This window comes from Tilletiopsis washingtonensis (assembly GCF_003144115.1).
Source record: "Tilletiopsis washingtonensis strain MCA 4186 unplaced genomic scaffold FA09scaffold_26, whole genome shotgun sequence".
NCBI lineage: Eukaryota > Fungi > Basidiomycota > Exobasidiomycetes > Entylomatales > Tilletiopsis > Tilletiopsis washingtonensis.
In genome coordinates this window covers 211,517-237,352 of record NW_020312023.1, presented here as the reverse complement: position 1 = coordinate 237,352, position 25,836 = coordinate 211,517, and the positions used below count along the sequence as shown (strand labels likewise).

General features: G+C 67.4%; 8 protein-coding genes across 8 annotated transcripts; 3 read left to right on the top strand and 5 right to left on the bottom strand.

Moving 5' to 3' along the window:
• Window positions 1-226: 226 nt before the first annotated feature.
• On the top strand, window positions 227-887 carry FA09DRAFT_341641 (hypothetical protein; the record flags this gene model as incomplete). The annotated part of the gene is made up of 2 exons (XM_025744476.1): window positions 227-726; window positions 782-887. 2 exons carry the CDS (start codon window positions 227-229, stop codon window positions 885-887), a joined length of 606 nt encoding a protein of 201 aa, XP_025595199.1.
• Window positions 888-1,512: 625 nt separating this feature from the next.
• Window positions 1,513-4,628, bottom strand: FA09DRAFT_323359 (putative SSB2-heat shock protein of HSP70 family, cytosolic). Its single transcript, XM_025741086.1, has 9 exons — window positions 4,572-4,628; window positions 4,446-4,461; window positions 4,313-4,381; window positions 4,149-4,250; window positions 3,820-3,932; window positions 3,592-3,763; window positions 3,222-3,300; window positions 2,860-3,163; window positions 1,513-2,765 (listed from the first exon to the last, which is right to left on the bottom strand). The coding sequence occupies exons 1-9, from the start codon at window positions 4,614-4,616 to the stop codon at window positions 1,803-1,805; spliced, it is 1,863 nt and encodes a 620-aa protein (XP_025595198.1). The 5' UTR covers window positions 4,617-4,628; the 3' UTR covers window positions 1,513-1,802.
• Window positions 4,629-5,463: 835 nt separating this feature from the next.
• Window positions 5,464-6,679, top strand: FA09DRAFT_332573 (ribosomal protein S2). Its single transcript, XM_025743512.1, has one exon. The coding sequence runs from the start codon at window positions 5,789-5,791 to the stop codon at window positions 6,614-6,616; it is 828 nt and encodes a 275-aa protein (XP_025595197.1). The 5' UTR covers window positions 5,464-5,788; the 3' UTR covers window positions 6,617-6,679.
• Window positions 6,624-11,603, bottom strand: FA09DRAFT_332572 (P-loop containing nucleoside triphosphate hydrolase protein). The gene is made up of 2 exons (XM_025743511.1): window positions 10,889-11,603; window positions 6,624-10,838 (listed from the first exon to the last, which is right to left on the bottom strand). Exons 1-2 carry the CDS (start codon window positions 11,374-11,376, stop codon window positions 6,725-6,727), a joined length of 4,602 nt encoding a protein of 1,533 aa, XP_025595196.1. The 5' UTR covers window positions 11,377-11,603; the 3' UTR covers window positions 6,624-6,724.
• A 181-nt stretch (window positions 11,604-11,784) lies between these two features.
• FA09DRAFT_332571 (hypothetical protein) lies at window positions 11,785-12,507 on the bottom strand. Its single transcript, XM_025743510.1, has one exon. It carries the CDS (start codon window positions 12,280-12,282, stop codon window positions 11,827-11,829), a length of 456 nt encoding a protein of 151 aa, XP_025595195.1. The 5' UTR covers window positions 12,283-12,507; the 3' UTR covers window positions 11,785-11,826.
• Window positions 12,508-12,574: 67 nt separating this feature from the next.
• Window positions 12,575-14,421, bottom strand: FA09DRAFT_323352 (hypothetical protein). Its single transcript, XM_025741085.1, has 2 exons — window positions 14,097-14,421; window positions 12,575-14,038 (listed from the first exon to the last, which is right to left on the bottom strand). The coding sequence occupies exons 1-2, from the start codon at window positions 14,251-14,253 to the stop codon at window positions 12,912-12,914; spliced, it is 1,284 nt and encodes a 427-aa protein (XP_025595194.1). The 5' UTR covers window positions 14,254-14,421; the 3' UTR covers window positions 12,575-12,911.
• Window positions 14,422-20,706: 6,285 nt separating this feature from the next.
• Window positions 20,707-22,378, top strand: FA09DRAFT_332568 (putative NBP35-nucleotide-binding protein). Its single transcript, XM_025743509.1, has 5 exons — window positions 20,707-20,841; window positions 20,901-21,146; window positions 21,432-22,063; window positions 22,123-22,187; window positions 22,247-22,378. The coding sequence occupies exons 1-5, from the start codon at window positions 20,743-20,745 to the stop codon at window positions 22,267-22,269; spliced, it is 1,065 nt and encodes a 354-aa protein (XP_025595193.1). The 5' UTR covers window positions 20,707-20,742; the 3' UTR covers window positions 22,270-22,378.
• On the bottom strand, window positions 22,310-25,679 carry FA09DRAFT_363327 (hypothetical protein). The gene has a single exon (XM_025745574.1). It carries the CDS (start codon window positions 25,587-25,589, stop codon window positions 22,347-22,349), a length of 3,243 nt encoding a protein of 1,080 aa, XP_025595192.1. The 5' UTR covers window positions 25,590-25,679; the 3' UTR covers window positions 22,310-22,346.
• Window positions 25,680-25,836: the final 157 nt, after the last annotated feature.

Genomic DNA, 25,836 nt, shown 5'->3' with positions numbered 1-25,836 from the left:
TCCGACGCTCGGCAGCTCAAGACGCCCGTCGTCGGCAGCGAGACCAGCTCGGCATCGTCTGGCACCAGCACTGCATCGCCGCTCGCTGCGTGACTGTCTGAGCTTCCGCAATCTGTAGTCAGTCAGCTGCAGCTTCGCAGTCTGTCCGGCCAAGTATAGTCCTCGGCTTCGCACTTGGCGCCTTTGCACTCGTTCGTCGGTCCGCGTCCATCTCCACACAGCAGCAATGTCTGCCCTCCTCGAGGATCTCAAGGCTGCTACTGCGCTCAAGGACGTAGTGCTGCCAGCGGCGGCGGCAGAGTCGTCATCTGCGGGTGAGGCAGTCATGGCGGACCAGGTTGGCTCGTCGTCGTCGTCGGCGGCCAAGCCCGGTAGTGACATCGCTGCCGAGCTCGACGCCCAGCTCTCGACGAGCATCGATCTGCTGCTGAAGGAGTACAATGAAGTGCTCGCCACCCGCGGCTGTCCCCAGGCCGCGCTGTGGATGCAATCCTTCGCCACGGCCTTCTCGAGTCTGCGCAGCTTTGGCGACGACGTCGTCAAGCTCGTCAAGTTCAGCGCAGACTTCTACGTCGAGGGCGCTGTCACGCTCGAGGCCGCAGCGGCGCAGTTTCCATCGGAGCGCGCAGAGTCGATTCCGGCCGTTGTGCGTGAGCTGCGTCGTCTCGCAGGACGCAGCACCTTGCAGGAGCCAGCGCCGCCCGAGCACCCTGCCTGGGCTCCCACGTGAGTAGTCTTGCTGCCCTGCATCTTCTCTCGCTGACATCTGTCCTGATCGCAGTGAGAAGGGACGCCGACTGCGCGCCGCGCTCGCCGCTCAGCCTCCCCGTGGAGAGCCGTCGCCATACGCTATCTGTCCTGAAGACGACTCGGATGGCGAGGAGTAGGAAGGTGAAGCTGTGAGATGATGGGCAAGGGCAGAAGCAGAAGAAGAAGTCAAGGAGAAGGAGCATGGAGAGAGGACGTGAGGCTGCACCTGCGGCAGTGCTGCATTGTGCCGGCTGCCGTGCTAGCGTTGAGAACGACGAAGTGAAGGAGGTGGGACAGCGACGCATCAGAGCATGGGCAAGCAATTCATCGTGTCGACTCAATGCTGCAGCTGAGCGTCGCGAGACTGCACAGAGATACTACTGGCGTGCTTCTCGCGTAGCTGCGTGCGTCGTGCTGGGGAGCCTCGAGGTCTCGCTCGCGTTTGCATAGCCTGGTCTGGCCATCGGCGAGCAGAACGACGTCACGGTCTCCTGACCGTCTTGCTGTTCTTGCTCTCGGCTCTCAACTTCACTCTGCTTCTCAACATCCTCTCCATATGAGACCGGCGGCGTCTTGAACGATTATCGTCTGGCCACTCAAGGCATCGAAATGCCTTCGAGACGAGCCATATGTCCCCACTTGCTCTCTTGCTCCAGGCTGTGGCAGAGCAGCTCGGGTTGAACGCGATGTCGCTGCAGGCAGTCAGGCGAGAGCGAGGCACAAGGCATCAGCAAGGCTGCAGGGAGCAGCAACTGAGATGGCGACGGCCAATGCTCGAATGGAATGAAGCGGTGCGATGAACCGCTGCAGACAAGGCCGAGAGGGCAGGAGGATGGAGACGCGAGTAGAGGCAGAGGCAGGCAGTGCGGAGGCGCGGCGTCTATAGCGTGGGAGCGATTCAGCCGCGGCAGGCGCGGTCACGTGAGCTGGCAGCAGCGCGGCGCGACGCGCCTGCACATCCACCCCCCTCCTGTCCCCCTCGTTGCTGGTCGATCAGTGATGCATTTTAGATGGCTGAAAAGCACGGAAAAGTATGCCGGAACACATTCAGCTCAACGACCGCCCTGGGCGAGTGCCTTCTGGACACTTCGGCGCAGACGGAGCGACGAACGGCGGTAGTCGTCAGCCGAGGCGTCCTCGAGCTCGAGCAGCTCGAGCGCCTTGGCGAGCTCCTGCTCGACGGCGACCTTCTGGGCGCGCTTGAAGGTGGCGGCGGGGCTGGAGATGGTGCCCTCGACGCTGTGGACGTAGGCCTCGAGCTCGTTCTTGGCGTCGTGGCGCGCGGCGAACTCCTTGTCGGACTGCTTGAACGACTCGGAGTCCTTGATCATCTGCTCGATCTCGTTGGACGAGAGGCGGCCGACGGAGTTGGTGATGGTGATGTTGGCCTTGCGGCCGGCGGTGCGCTCCTCGGCGGTGACCTTGAGCAGGCCGTTGGCGTCGACCTCGAACGTGCAGATGAGCTCGGCCTGGCCCTTGGGCATCGGCGGCACACCCGTCAGCTCGAACTCGCCGAGCAGGCGGTTCTCCTTGCACTGCGTGCGCTCGCCCTCGTACACGGGGAACGTCACCGTCGTCTGGTTGTCCTCGACGGTGCAGAACGTGCGCGTCTTGTTCGTCGGGATGGGCGTGTTGCGCGGCACGACGACGCCGAACACGTCGCCCTGCATGGCCACACCGAGCGAGAGCGGGGCGACGTCGAGCAGCAGCAGGTCGGCCGTCTTGTCGCTCGTCTGGTTCGTCAGCACGGCGGCCTGGACCGCGGCGCCGTAGGCGACAGCCTCGTCGGGGTTGATGCTCTTGTTGAGCTGGCGTCCGCCGAAGAACTCCGACACGAGCGACTGGATCTTGGGGATACGCGTGGAGCCGCCGACCAGCACAATGTCGTCGACCTTGTCGGCCGCCATCTTGGCGTCCTTGAGCACCTTGGCCACCGGGTCGATCGTGCCCTTGAACGCGGCAGCGTTGATCTCCTCGAAGCGGGCGCGCGTGATGTTGGCCTGGAAGTCGATGCCCTGTGGTGCGAGATGCGTGAGCGAGAGTTTGGAAGGACACGCGAAAACGGATCGGAGATGACACGCAAAGGCGGCGCAGTACGCTCCAACTCACGTTGAAGAGCGAGTCGACCTCGACGGTCGTCTGCGTCACGCTGGACAGGGTGCGCTTGGCACGCTCGCAGGCGCTCCGCAGGCGGCGCGTGGCACGGGCGTCGTCGGAGATGTCGACCTTGTTCTTGCGCTCGAACTCCTTCTTAAAGTGGTCGAGCAGCGAGTTGTCAAAGTCCTCGCCACCCAGGTGCGTGTCACCGGCCGTCGCCTTGACGGCGAACACACCGCCGGTGATGTTGAGGAGCGAGACATCGAAGGTGCCTCCTCCGAGGTCGAAGATGAGGACGTTCTTCTCCGTCGACGACCTGCACGAGCGCGCGTCAGTGCGATGCAGGAGGCGGAGGCGCGGAGAAAGCTACTCACTTGGAGTCGAGACCGTAGGCGATGGCGGCAGCGGTGGGCTCGTTGATGATGCGGAGCACGTCGAGGCCAGCGATGGCACCTGGGCAGCAGCAGTCGCGTCAGCACGACTCGAGGCTATGCGAGGCCACGGCTGCTCCGCGTGCAGGACTGGCGCACGAAAGAGCGCTCATGAGAGTGAATCTCGGTGTCTTCACGGCCGAGCGAAAGGAAGCGACACATCCAAGCTTGCGCCCGCCGTGCCGCTCCCACTCCGCACGACCTTCAGGATTAGCATGGAAAGATTTGTGTAATCCCTGCACTCTCTCGGCGTCGCCGGTCGCCGTCCACAGCACGCGCCCTGCCACCTCAAGATGCCTCGCCCAGCACTCACCGGCGTCCTTCGTGGCGAGACGCTGCGAGTCGTTGAAGTAGGCCGGGACCGTGACGACGGCCTTCTTGACCTCCTTGCCGATCTTGGCCTCGGCGATCTCCTTCATCTTGGTGAGGACCATCGAGGAGATCTCCTGCGGGGAGAACTGCTTCTGCTCGCCCATGTACTCGACCTGCGGCGGGAAGACAGTGAGCACGGTGCTGCTTTGCGCACGGACAAGCTGCTCACCTGGATGAACGGCGAGCCGTCCTTGTCGATGACCGTGAAGGGCCAGTGGGACATGTCCTTCTTCACGTCGGGGTCGTCAAAGCGACGGCCGATGAGGCGCTTGGCGTCGAAGACTGACGAGAGCGAGAGCGCGAATCAGAAGAGGTCTCGACGAGGCGGAGTGTGCCGGAGCATGCCAAGCCGGCAGCTACTCGCTGGCTGACGGTGCCCAGCGCTGTGTTCAAGCACGTGCAGTACTCGCGCAAACGAGAGACATAGCATAGGCCATGATCTGACCCTCCGGTGGTCTCCCATTCGTACCCCTCCTGTCTCCCGCTTCGACGACTCACCAGTCTGGCGCGGGTTCATGGCGGCCTGGTTCTTGGCAGCATCGCCGATCAGACGCTCGCTCTCAGTGAAAGCGACGTACGAGGGCGTGGTTCGGTTGCCCTCTGCAAGACGAAGAGAAGTCGTGTGAGAGACGCCCAAGCCGCAGAGTCTTCGCGACACTCACGGTCGTTGGCGATGATCTCAACGCGCTCGTTGACCCACCAGCCGACGCAGGAGTAGGTGGTACCAAGGTCTGCACGGCGCGAGCACACGTCAGCAAGCTGTCGCAGTGTCTTCCGCAGTTGCAAGTGGCTCACCAATGCCGATGGCGCCCTGCAAAAGCCGGCGAGAGAGGGAAAGAATGTGGCGTCAGCGGCCTGCCGTGGCGCCGAGCGGTTGCAGCGCTGCGGCGAGCAGAATGATTTCTGCACGGTGCGACGCACCTGGTAGACGTCGTCGGAGCCGGCAGCGGGGATCTCGGCAGACATGATGGGCGAGATAGGATGGATGAGGGGGAGGATGGGGTGAGAGGAGAGGTGCAGGCGTGGATGCTCGGCCTGCCGCCGCCGCGCCGCGCTGCCCGCCGCGCTGCCCGCCGCGCGCCGCCGTGTGGCCACTCGCCAGCGCCTCCGCGAAGAAGAAACGACGCCGGCACAGGCGCCGCTGCACGGCAGCACAGCGCCTGCCTGCACGCAAAGGCCGGCGCAGGCGCAGAGCACGCCGCGCGACCTCTCCGTGCTGCCTCGAGCCTTGCCGTCCGAGCCAGCCAGCCATCGCACACCAGGGCTGTCCAGACCTGCACGGCCTCCTTCTCTGAGCTTACCTCGCCCGTCTGCGCTCACGTCCAGGCGCCTGGCCGGTGCACAAGCTGCCTGCGAGAGGGCTCCGCCGCCGGCGCTGCCACTCCGTGAGCCGCAGCCGGGCTGGGAGCGCAGGCGCGGCGCGAAGAAATTTACGTCGGCGCAGAGCGGCCGATTGGGCACTGCGAGCGCGACGGCGAGCATGTGCGTCTGGCTGAACATCGTGGAGCGTGGGAGCCAAGAGCTCGTCGTCTTCGCTGCTGCACCGGCCGCCTCGTCCTCGCCTCTCCACACCCTCACCTGCGCCGCCATGGCGTCGACGCTCGCCTCCTCCTCGGCACGCCCGCTGCTGCGCCTCTCGCGCGCCGCGGCGCCGGTGCGTGCGGCCGGCATCAGCACCTCGCAGGCCGCCGCATCGCAGCCCAGCGGCATCGCCATCGGCAGCGCAGGCGGCGCCGCCAGTGCGCCGCCGCCGTTTGCACAGGCACAGCCTATGAGCGACATTGAGCGCCGCAGGAATGAGCGCCGGGCACAGCTCGAGAGCATGACGGAGGAGCAGCGGCATCTGGCGCAGCAGAAGCTGCGCAAGCGTGTCGGTGAGTCTGCTCGGGCCCATGCGTGATGGTCTGCCTCGGCTTTTGTAGCTTGCAGTGGGCGTGGAGGAGTCCTTGTCTCCATTGAGCTGCAGGCGTGCAGCTTGCCTCGCGGACAGCTGCGTCCAGTCTGGCGCTGTGACCGGCGCTCAGACTGTGCGCAGCCGCACAGGCCAAGCAGTGACGCGATGGAGGCCCTGTCCGCTCCAACCGCGAGATGAGTTGTCTGAACGCCTTGCCTCCTCTTTAGTGGCCGATCTTGCATCTATGGGCTCGACGCAAACGCGCGATTCGGCCTGGCGACCGCACCAAGCAAGGCTCTCGCCCGTCGCGGCAAAAGATCTGACCGTGTCACATCTCCTCGCCGCGACGGCTCACGTCGGCCACAACGTCTCTTCGCTCTCTCGCGCAGCCACGCAGCTGGTGTACGGCGTGCGACACGGCGTGGCGTACATCGACCTGGAGCGCGTCACGCTGCCGGCGCTGCGACGTGCAGCCAGCGTCGTGCGCGAAGTCGTCCGGCGCGACGGCGTCGTGCTGATCTGTGGCACTGCGCCGGGCACGCAGGCTGCCGTGCTGGCTGCTGTGCGCCGGCTGGGCCCGAACGGCTTCCACGTCACAAAGGAGCGCTGGCTCCCGGGCGTGCTGAGCAACGCACCCAAGCTGCTTGCGCGTGCCACGCTGAGCGGCATGGAGACGTACACGGCCCAGATGCGCCAGCGGCGTGGCCGGCCGAGCGACGACGGCCCTCGCGGCCGCGCTCCGCCGCCGGACCCGGACATGGCGCAGATCGCGACGCAGGAGCTGCAGCCCGACGTGCTCATCGTGCTGAACCCCAAGGCCAACATGCACGCCATCCGCGAGGCGACGGCGCGCGGCATCATCACGATTGCCGTGACGGACACGGACGTGGACCCGCGCATCGCCACGTACCCGATTCCGGCCAACGACGAGAGCGTGCGCACGGCTGAGCTCATCGTCGGCGTGCTCAGCAAGGCTGGGCAGGACGGCGCAAAGGATCGTGTGCTCGTGCTTGAGCAGGAGGCCAAGCAGAAGCCAAAGGAGGTGCGGCGGCGGATCCGGCCCGAGCAGTAGAGCAACACGTGCATTGTGCGGACAGTGACGAGTGATGATAATACATACATGACGAGCAGCAGGACAGCAGGAAGGAGATGAAGCGGGAATGTATGGGACAGGACGTGATCAGGCACCCCACTCGCCGGCGCTGGCGAGCTTCGCGAACGCGCCACCTCGGCGCTTGATGAGCGTGTCGTAGTGGCCCTGCTCGACGACGCGGCCGCCCTCGAGTACGAGGATGCGGTCGCAGCGCTGCATGAGCTGCAGCTTGTGCGTGACGACGAGCGTGGTGCGGTGCTTGGAGCGCTCCTCGAGCAGTGCACGCGCGACTGCGTCTTGCGTCGACGGGTCAAGCGCGCTGGTGCACTCGTCGAGGATTAGGATGGGAGCGTCGCGGCGCATCAGCGCCCGTGCGATCGCCAGGCGCTGAGCCTGGCCGCCAGAGAGCAGACTGGCGTTCTCGCCGAGCGACGTGTCGTAGCCGGAAGGCAGCTTCTCGACGAAGTCGGCGGCGCAGGCCTCCCGTGCCGCCAGCTCCACCTCGAGGCGCGGGGCCGGGACGTCGCCCGTGCCGACGTTCGCAGCGCCGTACGCGATATTGTCGGCGACGCTCATGTCGAACAGATTCGGGTGCTGGCTCACGACGGCGAGCCGCTCGCGCAAGAAGTTCACGTCGATGTCGTGCAGCGCGTGTCCGTCGAGGAGGATCTGGCCACTGGCCGGCTCGTACAGCCGCTGCAGGAGCGCTGCAATCGTGGACTTGCCGCTGCCGCTGCCGCCCACCAGCGCGACCCGCTCGCCGATGCCAATGTTGAACGACGTGCTCTGCAGCACCGTCACGTCGGGCCGCAGCGGGTAGGCGAACGACACATTCTCGAACGAGAGGCCTCCGAAGACGGCCGGTGTGGCAGCGCCAGGCGTCTCACTCGTCGCGTCGGGCAGGCTGACGAGGTAGTTGAGGTCCGTCGCAGCCTGCACCGACTTGGAGATGCCCGGCAGGTACGCCATGACCTGGCCGGCGAAAGTGATTGCGAAGATGATCAGGTTGAACGTGACGACCATGCGCTCAAAGTCGTACGTGCCGCTGATGATGAGGCGTGCGCCGACGTAGTACATCAGCGCCTCGGCCGAGTACGTCAGGCCCTCGCCGAGGCCGAAGCCGAAGCCCGACACGGGTGCGGCGCGGAGGGCGCAGCGCTCGGCATCGGCCACGGCATCGGCAAAGTTGGCGCCGAAGACGGGCTCGAGCGCCATGGAGCGGATGCCGCGCGCGTTGGCGACCATGTCGTAGAAGCGCTTCGCCACGGCCTCGCGCTTGGCCTTGTTGCGGATCTCGTGCTTCGTCACGACGCGCGACTGCAGCGCCATGGCGACGACGAAGATCGGCGCAAAGGCCAGGCCGACCAGCGTCAGCTGCCAGCCGATCGCCATCGCCCAGATCAAGCCGAGCGCCACCATGGCGATGACGACGACGAGCTGTCCGACGATGCGGCCGACGAGAGCCTGCGCGTCGTCCGCGTCCTTGACGATGCTGGTCACGATGGCGCCGGCGGTGCTGCTTGGCTGGTCGAACCAGCTCTTATCCTGCGCGAGCACCTTGCGGTACGACTTCTCGCGCAGGCGCCGCACCCAGAGATCGCCAGCCACCTCCATGACGAAGAAGCGGAGGAAGTTGAGAATGCCGTCGGCGAAGGCGAGGCCGACCACGATGAGCGTGTAGAGCCTCACCTCTTGACCTTGGTTCTGGCGGCCCATCGTCGCAAGAAGCTTGCCGAGGATGAAGGAAAAGACTGGCGGCACCGAGCCGGCAGCCACACAGGCGATGAAGCCGGCGACGAGGAGGACCTTGTACGGCTGCGACACCCAGGCGTCGCACAGCACCTTTCGGAGGCTTCCCGGAGGCGCAAGAGGCGGTTCGGCGTCGCTCTCCTCGGCATCGAGCTCGTCCATCTCGAGCACGGTCGCAGAGCCTTTCTCCTTTGGCAGCGATGTGCCGTCCGCCGAAGCAGTGCTGCTGAGGCTCAGCTCGCTGGCTGTCCACTTGCGTCGCGGCGGAGGCGCCGCGTCGTCGTCCATCGTCGTCCACTGTCGCAACGGTCGTCGCTTGCTTGCCGCGGCGCTGGCGCTGGTCAGCCACTCGATCGTCCCTTCGTCCTCGTCCAGAGCGCGCTGCTGCTGCTGTTGCGGAAGGCGCAGTGGCCTCAGGCCGGGCCGAGCAGCCACCGGCGGAGTCTCCGCGCCAGTGTAGCGGCCGTTCGCGGCGCCGCCGGCGTACTTGTTCCAGGCATACGAGCCGACGCTCGTCGTGCTTGCGCGTAATCTCTCGTCGGCCGGTGCGTCGATCGGGTTGATGCTCAGCCCGCGTGCCCAGCGCTGTGCGCCAGACAGACGGCGAACGTCGAAGCTCTCATCGGCCTCGAGAGCACGACTCGCTCTCGCCTCGAGACCAGTCGGGCTCCGCAAGTCCTCTGTCGCCTCCGTGTCGTGGCTGTGGCCTGCCATCTGCATCTCGGCCAGCGCCTGGAACGGTCCCGGCCGACTGCCGAGATCGCTGCGGTACCCCTGCTGCGCCACCACGCCGCTGTCCATGAGGTAGACGAAGTCGTCATCGCCGACGCTCGACAGGTCGTGCGTGATGATGACAGTCGTGCGTCCTCGTCGCCACGCCTTGACGGCCTCGTTGACGAGCAGGCGACTCGTCGGATCAAGCGCACTCGTCGCCTCGTCGAGGATCAGCACGCTCGGGTCGCGAATCCGAGCGCGTGCGATGCTGAGTCGCTGCTTCTGTCCGCCGGAGAGACTGGCGCCGCGAGCTCCCAGCTGTGTGTCGTAGCCATCTGGCAAGCTCTGGATGAACTCGTGCAGCAGCGCCGTGCGGCAGGCGGCCACAACGTCCTCGCGCGGCACGATGGGCACATGATTGGCGCCGACCCGTGCGATGCTGCCCGACTGCTCGAGCACGCCGCAGAGACCGAGACCGACATTGTCGTGGACGCTGAGATCGAAGATGATCGGCGCCTGGTCGACGCTGGCGACGTTCGAGCGGACCCACTCGGGGTCCAGAAAGCGCACGTCTTGATCGTCCAGCTCGAGCGTGCCCGATGTCGCGTCGTACATGCGAGTGAGCAGCTGAGCGACGGTCGACTTGCCGCTGCCGGAGGCGCCGACAATGTACGTGCTCTCGCCGGCGGCGATGTACATCGACGCATCGCGCAGAACAGGCGCCAGTGGCCGCGAGGGATAGGCGAACGTCACGTTGCGAAGCACGACCTCGCCGTGGCATCGGGACGGGCGGATCTTGCGCATCGCCGCGACCGTGCCTCGCACTGTGGCGCGAGGCGGCCGAGATCGCGACACCGGCCCTGTGGCGCTCTTCGTCTGCTCGTTGCGAGAGGAGAAGTGCGGAATAGAGTCGATGCTCATGGCCACGGCGTGCGTGCGCGAGCCTCGTGCCGAGCCCTTGGCGCTGCGCGGCGGCGGCAGGGTGAAGTTCGACGGCTCGTCGCCGCTCATCGGGCTCTTGGGCAGGGAGTGAGAGTGTGCCGATGAGTGGCACGACAGCGTCGGCGAGCCCGGCTCGCGGCTCTCGACAGCAGTGCCGGCCTCGCTTGCAGGAGGTGGATCGCGGATCGTGGAGGCGCGGGCCGGCTCGTCTGCGCTGTCGCACAGAACACGCAGGCTGGCCGCGGCGACCTTGCCCTTCTCGACGATGCTGAGCGTCTGGATGACGAGCTGCAGATGCGAGCTGGCAAGCAGAGCGCTCCAGAAGACGGTCATCACAGTGCCTGGCCGGACCTGGCCGCTCTGCACGAGGTGCGAGCCGTAAGCGAAGCCCGAGGTGAACATGGCGAGCGTCAGGGTGCCGCTGAGGCCGATGCGCATGCCCCAGATGGCCGCGAGCCGAATGTTGACGCGCTGCACCGTCGCGAGAAAGGTGCGGAAGCGCTTGAGCTCGCGGGCGGCGCCGTTGAACGCCTTGACGGTGGTGATGGCGTTGACGGTGCGCTCGACGTTGCCGCTAGCGTATGCAGTCAGCGCACGCTCGCGGCCCATCGGGCCCGCGGCGGCAATCTCGCAGACGATCGTCATGACCGTCGTTAGCGGGATGGACGCGAGGATGATGAGCGTCAGGTCCCAGCGAGACACCAGCGCCAGGACCGTGCAGGCGATCATTGTGGTGAGGTACTGCAGCAGCTGGCCGGACGTCTGAGAGGTGGCGAGCCGGACATCATCGACCTCGCTGAGGGATGTGTGAGCTTCGCGCTTGGAGCCCAGAGCCACGCCACTCACCGGGCAAAGCGAGCCATCAGGCCGCCGGCGCCAATGCTCGAGTCGCCACCGTCTGCGCCGGCAGCTGAGCCCGCCAGGCCCATGCCGCCGTCGAACCAGCTCATGCGCTTCGTGCTGCAGGCCGCGTACACGTCTGTGCGCAGGCCGCCGGCCACGCGCTCGCCGACCGCGATCCAGGCGCTGATCATTGCCGTGCTGAGGATGACGGTGCCGCCGGCGAGCGCGCAGAGCTGCCAGACGGCACGCAGGATGCCGCGCATGAGCTCATCCTTGCGCTCCTGCGGCACACCTCCGGGCGCGAGGCCGCTGGGGTTGTAGGCGGTGAAGTAGTTGAACGCATCGCCGAGCACGCGAGTCATGAGCGGCGGCAGCGCGCCGCTGATGATGCTGAGCAGCGTGGCGAGGAGGAAGAGCGGCACGTAGCGCCGCGGCATGCCGGCGAAGAGCAGCCGCAGCGTGCCCTTGCGCGCGACTGCCTGTGGTGCCATGGTGGCAGCGTGGTGGGGCAGCTGAAGGATGTGCGGTGGCTGCGAAGTTGCTGGGTGGGATGGTCAGTTGAGAAGGAGTGAGCCGCGTTGAGCGAGCACGGCTCGGCTCGTGGATGCATGCTGGGCGAGCGAGCGCACGGCCTGCAGCCTGACGCTGTTCATTGTCGTCGGCGACTCGAACATCTCTTGTGCTCGCACGGCGTGGACAAGAACAAGGACGAGCGAGGACAAGGGAGTGGAGGAGAACAAGGCACGAGGCACGCACGCCGCGCCATGTCCTGGCCGGGAGGCGTGGGAACATGACGAGGACAAGAGCTCGCGCCACGTGGCGCTGCTCGAGGACAAGGGCCGCCGCACCATGCCTCCGCCTCGCGTGTCGCAGAGCAGCGCAGCGCCAGGCTCCCATGACCGATGGCGAGCATACCGGCTGCATGAACTGAGGCCGAGGTCTCACGGCAGCCGCTTCAACCCTACGCGACGCCGCTCCGTCGCTCGCTGTGAATTAGAGGCGAGCCGTGCGCGAGCATCGGGAGCATGGGTGGCGTCGAGGGGGACCGTGGCGCCCCGACTCCAGCGCAAGTCGCCGCATCCGAGCGCACAGAGCCCCACGGCTCGACGCTGAGGCCGCCCCCATGAGCGCAAGGGAACGTGTGGCCGACACGCAGGAGCTCTTGGGCTGGCATGAGCAGGCGGCTCGAGCGCCGACTTGCGCATCCGAGCTCTCCTGGCAGGAAGGAGCGTCATGCCGGCGGTCCGAGCGTCGCCTCGTGCCTGAACCCCAGGCCGGGAAGAAGTCGCAGGCGGAAGAGGCATGAGATATGATGTGCACCGCCACTGGCTGCCGCTGTCCGCACGTCGCTGCCTCATCATCGTCTGCTTCGCTAGCCTGGGTACCATGACAGCCATGACAGCCAAGCGTGTGTGCGCGAGGCATCTGGAGATGCCGACGGATCGCTCTCGCCACCTCGAGCGCCACGCCCCCTGTGCTCGCTGGAACGTCGCTCAACACGCGAGCCGCGGCCCGGTGCCGAAGGTGGCGTCGCGGCGGGATGCTCCTTTGTCCTGCCCTGTGGCTGCGCTGCAGCATCATGCATGCAGCAACGGAGCCGCGCCTTGCCAGGGGCTGCCGAGCGGCGAGCAAAGAGCGCGGGGCCACACCCTGAGCAGCTTCGACAGAACAGACAGCACAGCAAGAGGTGTGAGGAGACGGCGGCCAGGAGGCACGCGCGCCGATATTGTATTATTAGAGGTGATGTGTTGTCTGGTGTGATCGTCCGAGCGAGACCGTTGGCCTTTTATAGAATGTGAAGCGTGACAAGGAGGCACAGAGGGGCACGAGCGGAGGGAGCTTGTGGTGGCAGGGGCAGGAAGACGATGGCGGTTGTAGTACAGCGGCGAGCCGGCGACCGGAGCGGGCTCAGGGCAGGGCAGGGCAAGCAGAGAAGGGCGGGTGTGAAGCAACGGCCAGCGGCGGAAGCATGGTATCAGGTAGATGAGGGAGCGTGTGCAGGAGGGTGAAGGCGGCACCAGGCGCCTTAGGCCCAGGTGTTGTACGCGGCGGCGTAGTGCTGGCCGGCGCGGAGGTGCGGCTGGTAGAACTTGACCTGGTCGTCGTACGTGCCGGCCGGCTCGCCGTCGTACGACAGCGCCTTTTCGTTGGTCCACGGGCTCGAGCCGAGCTCCGACGGCGGCGTCTCGGGCGTGGTGCAACTGCTCGAGCTCGAGCACGAGTCGCCAGGACTGATGCCCGAGTCGGACGAGTCGCACGACGACGAGATGCTGCCGCGCGACGACGAGAGCGAGGCGACCGACGGCGAGAGGTGGCTGTAGAACGCTGCCGTCTGGCTGGCGGCCGATGCCGCTGCCTGGCTGAGCGCCACGTTGTGTGTCGGCGTCGTGTACGGCCGCGAGCGCTCGCGGGCGCCGTAGGGCGTGGCGTACTGCGGGTGCGCCGCAGCAGAGGCGCGCAGGTCGTGTGCGGACACGCTGGCGCTGCGTGCGAGCGTGGATGCGGTGTGCGAGGCGAGGTTGCTGCAGGAGGCCGAGGCGGCGACGCCGTCGTGCGGGTAGCCCGAGATGCTGGCCCGGGCGACACGCGAGGGCCCGGCGCGGTAAGCCTGCGACGGCGAAGGCGGAGATGGTGCGGCAGCGGCGGCGACATGCTCTGGTGCGGCCACGGCAGCGGCGACGGGCTCAACTGCCAGGCACGGCGACGGCAGGCATCCATCGTCGAGGGCCGCGACGAACTCGACGAGCTCCTCGTTCTTGACGTTCACCTTGAAGCCAAGGTAGCCAAAGAGCTCACGCTCCATCTGGTTGACCTCGCGCAGGCTGAAGAGGCCCTGGCCGACGATGGTCCAGCTCTTGTTGCTGTACGTGTCGTCACAGCTGCTCTTGCTGGCGAGCATGAGCGCCGAGATGAAGAGGCGGTGGCCCGACGAGCCGCGGGCGGCGGGGAAGCGCTGCTTGAGGCGGCGCAGGAGGAAGAGGGCCTGGTGCGTGACGGCGAGCGGCAGGCGCGTGCGGTGCAGCGCGTAGGCGATGAACTCGGAGAGGCGCGGCGCAGCACGGGTGGCCGACGGCGAGGCGACCGACGAGGACGTCGAGTCGAGCGGGCAGGCGAAGAGCGCCATGATGACGCGCTCGCAGAGCTCGGCGAGGTCTGTGCGAGAAGGTAAGAGGCTGCGCTGCGTGGCGGCGGGGCTGCCGGCTCGACTCACCACGGTGGCCGTAGAAGCGGTCGCAGTACTCGGCGGGGCGCGACGACTTGCGCGGTGCCGCAGCGGCGGTGCGCGACGACGAGGCTGCACAGGCGGCGACGGGCGCCGTGTAGGGCGCGCCTTGCGGCCAGGCAGGGGCGACAGCGGCAGAGGCCATGGTGGAGCGGGGCTGGGGGTGGCGCGGACGAGGTGGCGTGCGAGGAGGGCGGCTAGGCGGCGTCGGTGCTGGAGATGGGTGGTGCTGAGGAGGCGCGAGGTGGATGGCCGTGGTTGATGGTGGACGGGCGAGGGCGAGGGCGAGGGCGAGGACGAGGACGAGGAAGCGTGGATGGGGAGCCGGCGACGTGTGGCCGCGGGAGGAGCGCCTATAAGCATCTCACGGCGCGGGCAAGGCGAGGCCGCGCGGCAGCAGCAGGAGCGAGGCAGCAGCGGCAGCAGCAGCGTGACGCAGAGCCCAGGCGGCGCGCAGGCACGGCAGCAGCGCTCTCCGCTCTCCGCCCGCCAGGCGAAACTCGCCCTAGCCGCGCCGCTCAGGCTCCGCTCCGCGCGCGCTCACACGCTGCGGCGCTGTGCTGCGTGCGTGCCGCCGCGCGTCGCGTCTGCGGCGATGCCGGGCCCAGATGCAGGCGGCAGGCGGGCGGCGGGCAGCGGCTGCCCGGCGCGGGACCGGCGATCAGCCCTGGCGCAGGTGCAGGCCCAGAGCCTGTCAGCGCAGCCGCCGGAGCACGCCCCCTGCACCACAGCACGGCGCCGCGCAACGCGGAGCCTCAGGCACCCGGCCAGGGGCGCCGCCTGCCTGTTCGGGCCTGCCCCAGTGCCGCGCGCGGCCCAGAAGGGCAAGTCTTGCTCGGGCGCAGCAGCTGGGCGCCTGCAGGTGCGGTGCAGCGCAGCAAGCCGCGCGCAGGTGCGGCAGAAACCGAGCGGGTGCTCTCGCAAAGAGCACGGGCGCAGAGCGGCGCGGGCCAACGCGGCGTGCAGGCGTGCAGCAGACCAGCGCTACCGCCTGCAGGCTGCAGGCAATGCAGCGCTGCATGCTGCACGAGCTCTCCTGCGGCCGCGCTAGAGAGACCTTCTGTGCTCGCACGCAGCTCCGCCGCTGCGTGAGTCCGGCCGGGGGTGTCACCTGGCGCGCGCCCAGTGTCTGGCGGAGCGGCGGGCGCTGCATGACGCGCGCACCGCCCGGCAATACAATCTCGCGTGAGTGCGAATACAAGGTGTGGCAAGGCCCCTCGCGCGCACGCCACGCATTCTTGAATAGCGCTCTGTCTCGCGCAGAGGGGCGCTGAGACAGGCCCCACGGCACCGCATCCAGCGCAGGGGCACAGATGGCTGCCCTGCTTCCGGCTGCAATAAGCCTATTACGGGGACTACCTGGAGCAATGGAGGCGCGGCAATGAATCGAGATGGCACAGATTGGCGCATCGGTCGCCGCGGTAGGGGCTTGCTACACGCCGGCCAAGGGGCATCGCGCGCGTCAGCCGCGTCCGAGTCGCGAGTGGGCGCGACGCGTTCGCGGCGAGATGAGCGCCGCAGCCGGCCGCCCGTGCGCCGCTTCGAGGCTGGACGCCAAAGTGGTGCTGCCGGCTGGGCACAGCATGCACCTGGTGCAACACTAGCCGCTGCTGCGCCGTCACTGGCCGCTGCAGCGCCGGCTGCTGATGCGAATTGCAAGCGGCTGCGAGCGCAACGCGAGCGTCGCGCAGGCGCGTTCGGTACCCTCGCCGGAGGCAGATCGCCTCCTCGGTGGCCCCTCCGGCACCATCGCAACTTGCGGCCAGCGGCTGCCTTTCTTCGCGAGGCATAGCGCCGATGCTAGGGGCAAGACATGGCCTGCCTTCCGAGAGGTGCCGCTGCACGCTCGCGGCGCCGCATGCCGTCGCCGCACGCAGCCCTATCGAGCAGCATCCGTGCAGGCCCTGAGCAGCGCGCCGCCTGCACCTTGGCAGCGCACACGGCGCACTCTCTCACCCCTCGGCGCCCGAACAGCCCCCCGCAGCACCCGGAGGCCGCCGCATCTAACCTCCTTAGCGGACCTTTGCCTCAGAATGCAGGATGCAGACGCAGCGCCGTGACGCCCGCGCTACTGTGCGGCTGGGGCAGACACGATGCGCTAGCTGCGGGGACGACAGCGACAAGCGACAGCGATAGCGCGGCAGCAAAGCGACAGCCGCAGCAGCACAGGGCCCAAACCATCGCTCGGCAGCGCTCTTGCCACCTCCGCATGCCACGCACCGCCTAGTTCGCCGATGCGAGTTTCCCCCTGACGTGTGCCTCTCACGCGGCCGTTTGCGCCTGTGTCCCTGTGCACGAGTGCGCGATGTCTCGCGATTCCCAGCCTGGCCAAGGAAGGAGGAGGTGCCCCTGCGGCGGCGTTACTTGTATTTCGCTTTTGTGCGCTCGCGCCGAGGCTTCGGGCGGATCCGAGAGCAGGGCCAAGGACCAGTGACGCACTCGCCGCAGCGCGGGAGCGGTCGCAGAGGAGAGCCAGCCGGGTGCGGCGACTCGCCCGTGCCGCGCCGATGACCTCCTTGCAAGCCGTTGGGCTCGGCGCGCGTCGGCAGCGCTGCGAATGGCCTCCTGCGCCGTGCCTGCGGTGCGATGCTGCGGGCGGTGCGTGGCCAGTCGGGGGGCGGATGCTGCCGCGCTGCTGCACTGCTGCAAGGCCAGACGTTAGCGCCGAGAGACGGGCCAACCACGCCGCTGCGGCATCGCCCAGCATCGCAGCAGCGGGAGGGAGCAGAAGGGCGGAGTCCCAATCGCTCGTCCAGGGGTGACGACAAGGGCCCAGCACAGCACAGCGCTGCAGCGCGCAGGACACGAAGGCGGACTCCGCCCTCGAGGGCTCGCACGTCGCACCCGGTGCCGTGCCGCAGCCGGGCTTTCGCTGCGGCGGAGCACGTGGCCTGCGAGCGCGCTCTGCGCCCGCGCCGTGGCGAGCCAGCATCGCACGATGGCCTCGACACGGCAGCCGTGCCAAGCGCAGGGACGTCGATGGCACGATGGAAAGGACGAGGCATGTGAGACGCAGCTGTCTCGTAGCGTGACTCGGGTGGGGCATCATCGCGCGTGGAGAGAGAGATCTCCGTCGTGGGCGCGCGCGCGCGAGGGCGCTGGCGCTTGCCGGAAGCTCCTCGCATCGCATCCGTGCCTGGTCTCACTGCGCTGAGCACCCTGTCACGTTCCTGGTCTCACTGGCCGCCAATGGTGAGCCTTCTCTCTGGGGACGGCTGGATTTAGAGCACCCGCGCGCCGCGCGCGGCGACGCAGCAGTGACGCCAGAGGTGAGACGCGCGCCTTTTGCGCAGTTCGGCTCAGCGCCGGGCCAAGATGCTGGTGAGACACGCCCTCGCAGGCCGCATCCGCGCGCCAGAGCACCGGAACTGTTCAGCCAGAGTCTGCCCTGATGCTGAGCCGTGCCTGTGCGGCGCGGCGTGAATCTCGAGCCGGCGAAATACACCGGCTGCCCTTCGTCACACGCTCGCATGGACGATGCTGCCGTGCGCCGGGGAGGCCCTCGCCCAAGATCGCCGCAGCCGGGAGCCGGGCTGCAGGCGAGACTCCTCTCGCAGAGTTCTCCATGCCGTTGCGTCCTCAGACGCCGCAGCCGCAGTCAGGAGCATCTGCTGAGCGCTGAGCTCGCTCGAGGACATGCGAGTCGGTCGGAGGCGTGCGAGCGTGGCTTATGCCGGGCTCACGGCGGGCTCGGAGCACACGACGCTCCGAAAGTCCACTCTGGTGGCTGGCGCACGGCGCAGCGGGCGTCGTCCAGCTCAGCGTCGAGCGGAATGCGCCGGTGCTGCGGCGTCCGAGGCACACCGAGAGCAAGCCGGCGCAGGCGGACCACGCAGATGAGTCCCCAGGGTGCATCTCCGTACGAGGGGCAGCTGCGGTGGCGGACGACGGAGCTGGGGGTGGCTCTTGCTGCGGCACAACGCAGAGTCGGCCGGGAGCGCAAGGCGCAGTTGCCTCCGGTCGACTCCTCCGCTCGCACGGGCAACAGCAAATGGTGAGGCCCTGCTGTAAGGTGTGGCAGAGTCGACAAGGTGTGGCTCCCGCTCGCCCCCTGTGGCGTTGTCTCTTTTGCTGCAGCCACCGGCGGGGACGGGCGGGCCTGGGAGCCGCAGGCAATCAACAGAGCGTCCCACGTGGCGGGCCTGCGTGCCTGCGTACGGTTCCATGTGCCTGCGTCGTCGTCGGAATGTGGAAGAAGGCTCTGCGCTGCGAAGGCCTGTGGCGAGAGGAGGTGGGCCCCAGGGTGCTGTGCTCCGACGGCGAGCACGGCGAGCAGCGTCCGGATGCGGCGCAGGCATTCGGCGTCCGCTGCGGCGGCGGCGGCGGCGGCGTCGCGCGCGTGTGGCTGCCGCACCGGCGCCGGCGCCGACACGAGGCCCAGGTGCAGGTCACACGCGCGTGCGCCACAAACTGCGGCTCCTGTGCGTCGTCGCCCCGCCTTGCGCTCACGTCGAAGCAAATGTCCGGCTCGGGAGTGGGAGGCTGGGAGGCTGGGAGCCCATGAGCATGGCGGCGTGGGAGCGCTCCGGGCTGCATGCTCGCCGCCACAGCAGCATCGTCGGGCGAGCAGCACGCACTCTCCGCCATTGCGCCGGCGCAGCACGGGAAGCGTGGCGCCGCCTCCCAGCGCAACTCTGGGTGCTGCATCCAGCTTGCAGCGACGAACAGCTCTGCGCGGCCGCGACTGCACCACGTTCCGTCTTTCGTGTTGCTCGCCGCAGCAGTAAGGCTTCCGCGCGGAACGCCGGATGCTCCCGCGGGGAGCGTGACTTCGCGGCAGGGTGCTGCCGCTGCGGGCTGGCGCCTGCGAGCTGCATCTGCACCTTCTCGTTGCAGTCACTCGGCCCTCGGGCTGTTGGACGACGAGCCACGAATGCGCCGAACCACAGCCTCGGCACGGCACGTGAGAGGCTCGGATGTGCGGATGCGCCGAACCGCAGCCTCGGCGTGAGAGGCTCCGATCCGCGGCAGCGAGGTGCAGATCCTTCGTTGAGGTCACATGCACGCGGTGCCGGCAGAAAACTCGACTGCGAAGACCAACATTTGGTCACGGCATCGGCTCAATGACGCGCCGCAGGCGTGCCTTGGCGCCCTGCCGCTGTGCTCCGTGCGTTGCAGCCAGCATCGCATCGATCACAACTCACCGGCAGCGCAGCGGCTTTGGTGCCGGAAAGGGTGCAGCACAGCGCTCCTGCACGCTGCGGCAGCGCATCGCTAGCACCACGGTCTGAGGGCTAGCCGGCAGCCATCGAGTCTGGCCGAGGCACATCGGCATCGAGAGGGTGACCCGAGCTGCTGGCGAGCCCGAGATGGGGTCCATGCAAGCTGCCGCCACGTGCGTGCTACAGTCACTCCCGAGCGTGACAGCATCGCGCAGAGAACACGGCGGCCTTCACGCATCACCTCTCCGTAGGGCCGTCGCCGCTCGAGAGCATGCGCCTGCAGCTGCGGAGGTGATGGCTGCACGAGCACACCCGGCCGAAGCACATTGCATCCTGTCATGCAGTTCGTCGCGTGATCGCCGTCTTGCAGCGCATCACCTCCCAGCCAGGCGGGTCGCGGGCCGCCAACAAGATCGGCATCTCGGAAGCCCACCCGCCAGCCCTGCAGCACCCTCGGCGCTCGCGCCGGGAGCACTCCGACGGGAGGCGTCCCGGCGACGCCTGCAGCTTGCTCGCACACCAGAAGAAACGTCCGGTGCGCAGTGTTGGTCTCTCAATGAGGCATCGGATGCTTCCCGTTCTGCTTCCGCAGGCCGTACTCCACATTCCAGGGCTTGTGATGGGTTTGCTCGGGCAACTCGCAGCCAGAAGCTTTGCCGTGCGCATCTTCCGCGGGCCTCGTCGCCGTCTGGATCGCAGCGGCGCAGCGCAGCCGAGCCTCCGTCGGCTGCGCCGTCTTCCCGCGCCACGGCGCCACCGCCGCCACGCGCTCCCGTGCGGATGCGCTGCAAGGCAAGCGTCCACCTTCTCTCTTCTTGCTCTGGCTGTGCACAGCTTATTTCGCAGCAGTTCAGGGTCCGTTCTCGCGACGCTTCTTGCGCGTCCGACTCTTGCGGCCTTGCACCAGAAGAGCGCTCCGAGGCGCTTGCGGGGCGACTCGGAGGGCGTCACGTGAGTGCGCGAAGCCGCCGCCCGCGGCGTGAGAACATTGCCTCCGGCAGCGCAGCCGGCTGCGTCTAGCCTGAGAGATGATGATCATGAGGGCCAGGACAGGGCAGTCGGGCTCGAGCTCTCAGGTCTTCCTTCGTGCGGGCCGATGTTCTCTCAGGCTGGTCGTTCTTTCCCACTCGCTGTCGTGAACGCGCATGTCAGGACGTGGGCTCGTTTGGAGTCGACCGACTCTTGCAGGACATCGAAGCCGAACTGGATCTGATCCTTGAGGGCAAGCTCGTAAACTGCAGGCCTCGTGATTATAACACCAAAAGCGCACGGTCAGGGCTGCTCTGCCGTGCGCTATGGCAGGAAGGCGACTCGAGTGTGGAGACGGGCAAGGCAGGCCGGCGTTAAGCGCGCGCGGCGCGGCGATATCGCCGCCGATGGCCGAAGCGGTGCACAGCGCGCGCCGCCTTCCGCCGCCTCGCATCTCTCACTGCCACCACCACACCTGCATCGCCATGACGCCGGCCGCCACCATGCCTGCACTCGCCGAGGCGCCGCCTGCAGCTGCGCTGGCTGCTGCCACCGCTGTGCCTGCCGATGCTGCGCGTGCGCGGCCCGACGCCGTGCCAGAGGTGCGTGGCGCCACACGGCCTGGCCCGTGAGGCATGCCTGCTGACTGCGCTGCACGCAGAACGCGCCCGAGCACTGTCCCGGCATCGATGCGCCCACGGCCGGCACGTCGTCGGCGTGCCAGGGCTGTGCCAACCAGTCCATCTGCGCCACGACGCCCAAGGGGCCCGACCCGGACCTGCCGCGCATCCAGGCGCGCATGCAGGGTGTGCGCAACAAGATCCTCGTCATGAGCGGCAAGGGCGGCGTGGGCAAGAGCACCTTCACCACCATGCTCGGCAGGGCGTGTGCAGGACAGGCCAAGCAGGTGAGTCAGATGGCCTCGGCGTGGAGCAAGGTCTGCCTGGCGGCGAGGGCATGCGGACACGGCATGGGCAAGAGTGGACGAGACCGGAGCGAGCTGGCTGCTACGGCTGTGCAAGCTGCTGCTGCACTGCATCAGCCGCTCGGCACACGTCGTGACTGCTCGCTGCTGCTGCACCGCACGGCCCATGTCTCGTCCAGGCCCATCCGGCCTGCGATGGAGCTGGATCTTCGGAAAACGGGCAGGAATCCCACTCCTGACGCAGTGCATGCGCTGACGCGTTCACAGACGGCGATCATGGACCTCGACATCTGCGGTCCGTCGATTCCCCTGATTCTCGGCCTCTCGTCACACTCTGTCCACGCGAGTGCATCCGGCTGGCAGCCGGCCTTCGTCTCTGAGCACCTCTGTGCCATGTCGATCGGCTTCCTGCTGCCGTCGACGTCGAGCGCCGTGATCTGGCGCGGCCCAAAGAAGAACGCGCTGATCAAGCAGTTCCTGCTCGACGTCGACTGGACTGGCGGCCTCGCCGACGACTTCCCGGCCGAGGGCTCGAACGCTTCGGCGCCAAACCTCGACTACATGCTCATTGACACGCCGCCGGGCACGTCCGACGAGCACCTCAGTATCGTCTCGCTCCTTGCGCCCACCGGCCTCTCTGGCGCCATTCTCCTGACGACGCCGCAGGAGGTGTCGCTGCAGGACGTGCGCAAAGAGATCTCGTTCTGCCGCAAGGTCAACCTGCCGATCCTCGGCGTCGTCGAGAACATGGCCGGCTTCGTCTGCCCCTCCTGCCACGGCAACAGCGATGTCTTCTACCCCAGCACGGGCGGAGCAAAGGCGTTGTGCGAAGAGCTGGACCTGAAGTTCCTGGGCAGCGTGCCGCTGGACCCAAGGATCGGCAAGTGCTGCGATCTTGGGTGAGTGACTCATTCGCGCCCCTGCAGTCCACCCGCTCACACTCCATGCGCTCGGGCAGGGAGGACTTCGTGTACGAGCATCCCGAGAGTCCGGCCGCGCAGGCCTACGTCGACATCATCCGCAGTGCGTCGCGGGTCCACCTGCTCGCCACGTGCTCAGCTGACCCTGACGCCCGCCTGCAGAGGTGCAGGAGATGTGCCCCTGATCCCGCTCGCAGGCCGTCAAGACTCGCGTCACGCATTTGTACAACATCCCGCATCATCTCATTGCCCCCAGTGCCTCCTACACCTCCAATGCATATCGCATGTGACCTGCGCGCACGCTCGACGGCATCTCGTCCTGCTGCTCCTCGTCAGACAGCGGGTGTGTCGCCGACCGAGCAAGATCGCTCCCTTCTGGCTCCCCTCGCGCCTTCTCGCCGCTGTGATCAGGCGAGAGCTGCTGCGCTGCTGGGAAGGCCGTGCCTGCGACCTCGGCAAAGGCCTCTTCCGCGAGCTGCAGGAAGTGCTCACGCTCGTCGAGACGCGCGTTTGCGAGCTCGCGCACCGGCATGCTGGGCGTCAGACCAGCGCGATCCAGGATCGCAGCCCGCTGTGCGCTCAAGGCAGGCGCTGCGAGGCGCTCGTCTCGCTGTCTGCTCTCCGCTGCGGCTTCTTCAGCTTGCGCGACTTCGCGAAGCAGGAGCTCGCCGAGGTCCGCGCCGTCGAGAGCTGTACGAGGCGACTGCTCCATGTGTGCGGCCAGCGCTTCGCGAGTCCAAGTCCAGACCTGGTCCTTGGCATGGAGCGTGGCGAACATCTTGGTGATGGCCTGAAAGCGTGCGACGATGTCGACGGGCTCCGGCTGCATGCTGCAGCTTGTTGGATCGGAGGTGTGTTGACCATCGAGCTCAGAAGCCGCGCTTGGTGCCGGCGCCGGATTGCCCAGTAGCCACGTCGCCCACTGCGGCACGGGCGCAGGTGCGGGCTCCGGCGATGCTTCTGGCTCCGGTGCTGGCGTCAAGGCGGTGTACACGAACGCCTTGACGCGCTCGCGCTTGAGCAGCTCGGAGTGAAAGGGAACGCGCCAGTCTCCGCGCGTACGCCGGGACAGGCCCGCGTGGCTCACGTCCATCGCCTCGACGGAGAGCGTAAGCTCATCCATCACCTCGTCCGGCAGACAAGGCAGCTGCGGGTTCTCGCCGCCGACAGCTAGCGGGCGTGCTGGGAGCAGGACACCGAGCGTCCGGCCCCAGAAGTACGCCAGCTCGCTCGGACTGTCGCGCGTGTTGCCCACAGCTTGCTCCTTGAACTTGTTCTCGGCACTAAAGGTGCCTCGCGACACGGCCGCACGGCCGAGGCGCAGGACGCGGTGCAGCAGGCTCCGATCTCGCTCTCGATAGAGGGCATGAGAGAGAGCAGCGACGAATGCGCTGCGCTGCAGCTGGTGGATGCCGCTCTTGATGCGGTGAGCGTGGATGCTGCCAGGTGCGTGCGCCCCCTCGAGCGTGCCGTTCCTCGGACGGTCCTCATACGAGAAGCAGGACAGATCGAGTCGGAGCATGGACACGAACTCGCGCATGGCAGCCTCGCTGTGGCCGCTGGCCAGAAGCAGGCGCAGTGCGAAGTAATTGCTGCGTGCCTGACGGCGCAGCTCGGTCATCGCATCCGACGGGCTCTCGCAGTAGAGCTCGGACAGCTTGCTTGTCAGGCCGAGCAGATGCGCCACGTGAGTGTCCACCTCGCTGCGCACGCTAGGCACGGAGCGCTTCGCGTGGAGCACGGGCTCGATGATTGCGAGCTCGAGATGGATCAGGGCCACGAGCGTGCGCGCGACTGTGGACGGCTCGCCATCTGCGACCGTCTCACAGTAGTGATGCCACTGCTCGCGCGCCACAGTTCTGACCTGGTCACGGACCGTACGCCAGCGTCGCGAGTCGACGATTGCGTCTTGCGTCTTGCTGTCCAGAGCTTGGGCGGTGAGCATGTTCATCGCCGGATGCACGCGGCGCGCAAGAGAGTCGAAGAGCTGGCGCATGAAGCGATGGTCCGGCCGGACGCTCGAGCGGCGCAAAGCGCGACACAGCTTCTCCAGCCGTGCCACGCAGTCTCTGCCGAACAAGGCCGCGTGCATCAGCGCCTTGCGTTGCATGCGAGCGCTAGTCGACCATGCGACCGAGTGGGGCTTCAGCTCGTCCGGTCGCAGACTGTCGCGCCGCAGCTGCATCTCTTCTGGCTCGAGCGGTGCTCGCAGCGCAGCATCGGCGTTGAGTGAGGCTCGAAAGTACGCCAAGTCGAGGCACTCGTGAGCCAAGGACTTGTCGTTGAGCGCGCCGCCCACTTCGCCCACGAACAGGCGCATGGATTCGGTGTGCTCGGCGACCGAGGCCCAGTGGCCGACGTCCACGACCGCAGTGATGACGCGCGAGTTGACGGACCGAAATGCGAGTAGCACAGCGCGCACCTCATCGAGCTCAGCAGACACCCAGTGGTGCTTGTGCATCATCGCCAGCGATGCGGCGCGCATCCATCGGCGACAATGACGGCCGAGCACGAGAAGCGCGAGCCGATGGCCGTGACGCTCAGCGCTCTCCGCTACGAGCTCGAGCTGCTGCATGTCGTGCAGCGACCATAGCTCGCGGGCACGCTTCCGAGCATCTTCCGTCGAGCCCTCGCTGGCCGGCACGTGCACGAGTGCAAGGGACAGGGAGTCGTGTCGCCAAAATGTGAGAGTGAACCGCGACAAGAGCTTCGCGACGGCACGATCTGCGGCGCTGCTCTGCAGCTCGAGTGGCCGTCGCGTCATGGAACGGCTCGAGCGCTTTGCCAAGTCGCCGGAGGTCGGCCAGAGGCCGTCGTCTGGAAGAGCCATACGAGCAGGTGTGGCTGGGCCGATATCTGCTTCTGGCCGCGCTCGCGCATCACGACCTCCGCGCACATGTTCTGGCCCAGCGCCCTCTGCGTGCGCAGGCTCTGCCAGCTCGTCGGTGAGCTTGACGACGTCTGTGGCCAGCCAGCCGATACAGGCACGGAGGCGGGCGAAAGGATCGAGCGCTTCGTCGAAGAGACCACGCTCGGCTGCCGAGCGCCTGATGCGCGCCTGTAGTGCCTCGCCGTCGTCGGCGCCGTTCAGCTTGTCTTCCAGCGCTTTGATCGCTACTGGAGGCGAGCGAGCGGCCTTCGCTGATGACGCAGCAGCCCTACTTAGAGCCCTAGCATCACGCGCTTGGGCAGGTTGCCGGCTGCTTGCGGCCGTTGCGGCTGCGTCGTGCACGGAGCGCACATGCGGACGCAGTGGATGAGAAGACGGGCGCGGCGAAGAGAAGGCCGAGGTCTGGCTGCGCCATGCTGGCGGCGCCGCGGAAGTGAAGAAGGCGGGCAAGAGAAAGGCTGGCACCGCTGCTGCCTCGTCTGTCGATGGCGCCACGGGGTGCGCAGCCGTGCCTCGCTCGTGCGGGCCGGGTGCAGCGAGGCGAGCGAGCCGGCGCGTGAGCTTCGAGGCCGAGCACAGCAGCTGCGACGACGGCCCGGCGCGCGGCGAGGGCATGGCTGCTGCTCAGTGCAGCGCAGCGAGATGAGAGGAGGGCGGAGTGTGCGGGCACAGCATCTGCGCAGAGGCCCACGAGGCCGGCGGGAGTGAGGGTGTAGAGCCAGGAAGGACCTGAGCCGCACAGGGCACAGAGCAAGGCAGCTCGGTGTGCGCCGCATGCACGTGACGCGCGCCGGTGCATCCAGATCCCCCGCTTTGCCCAAGAGCGAGCGCACGCGGCTATCTCACCCTGCTCCCGACCCTC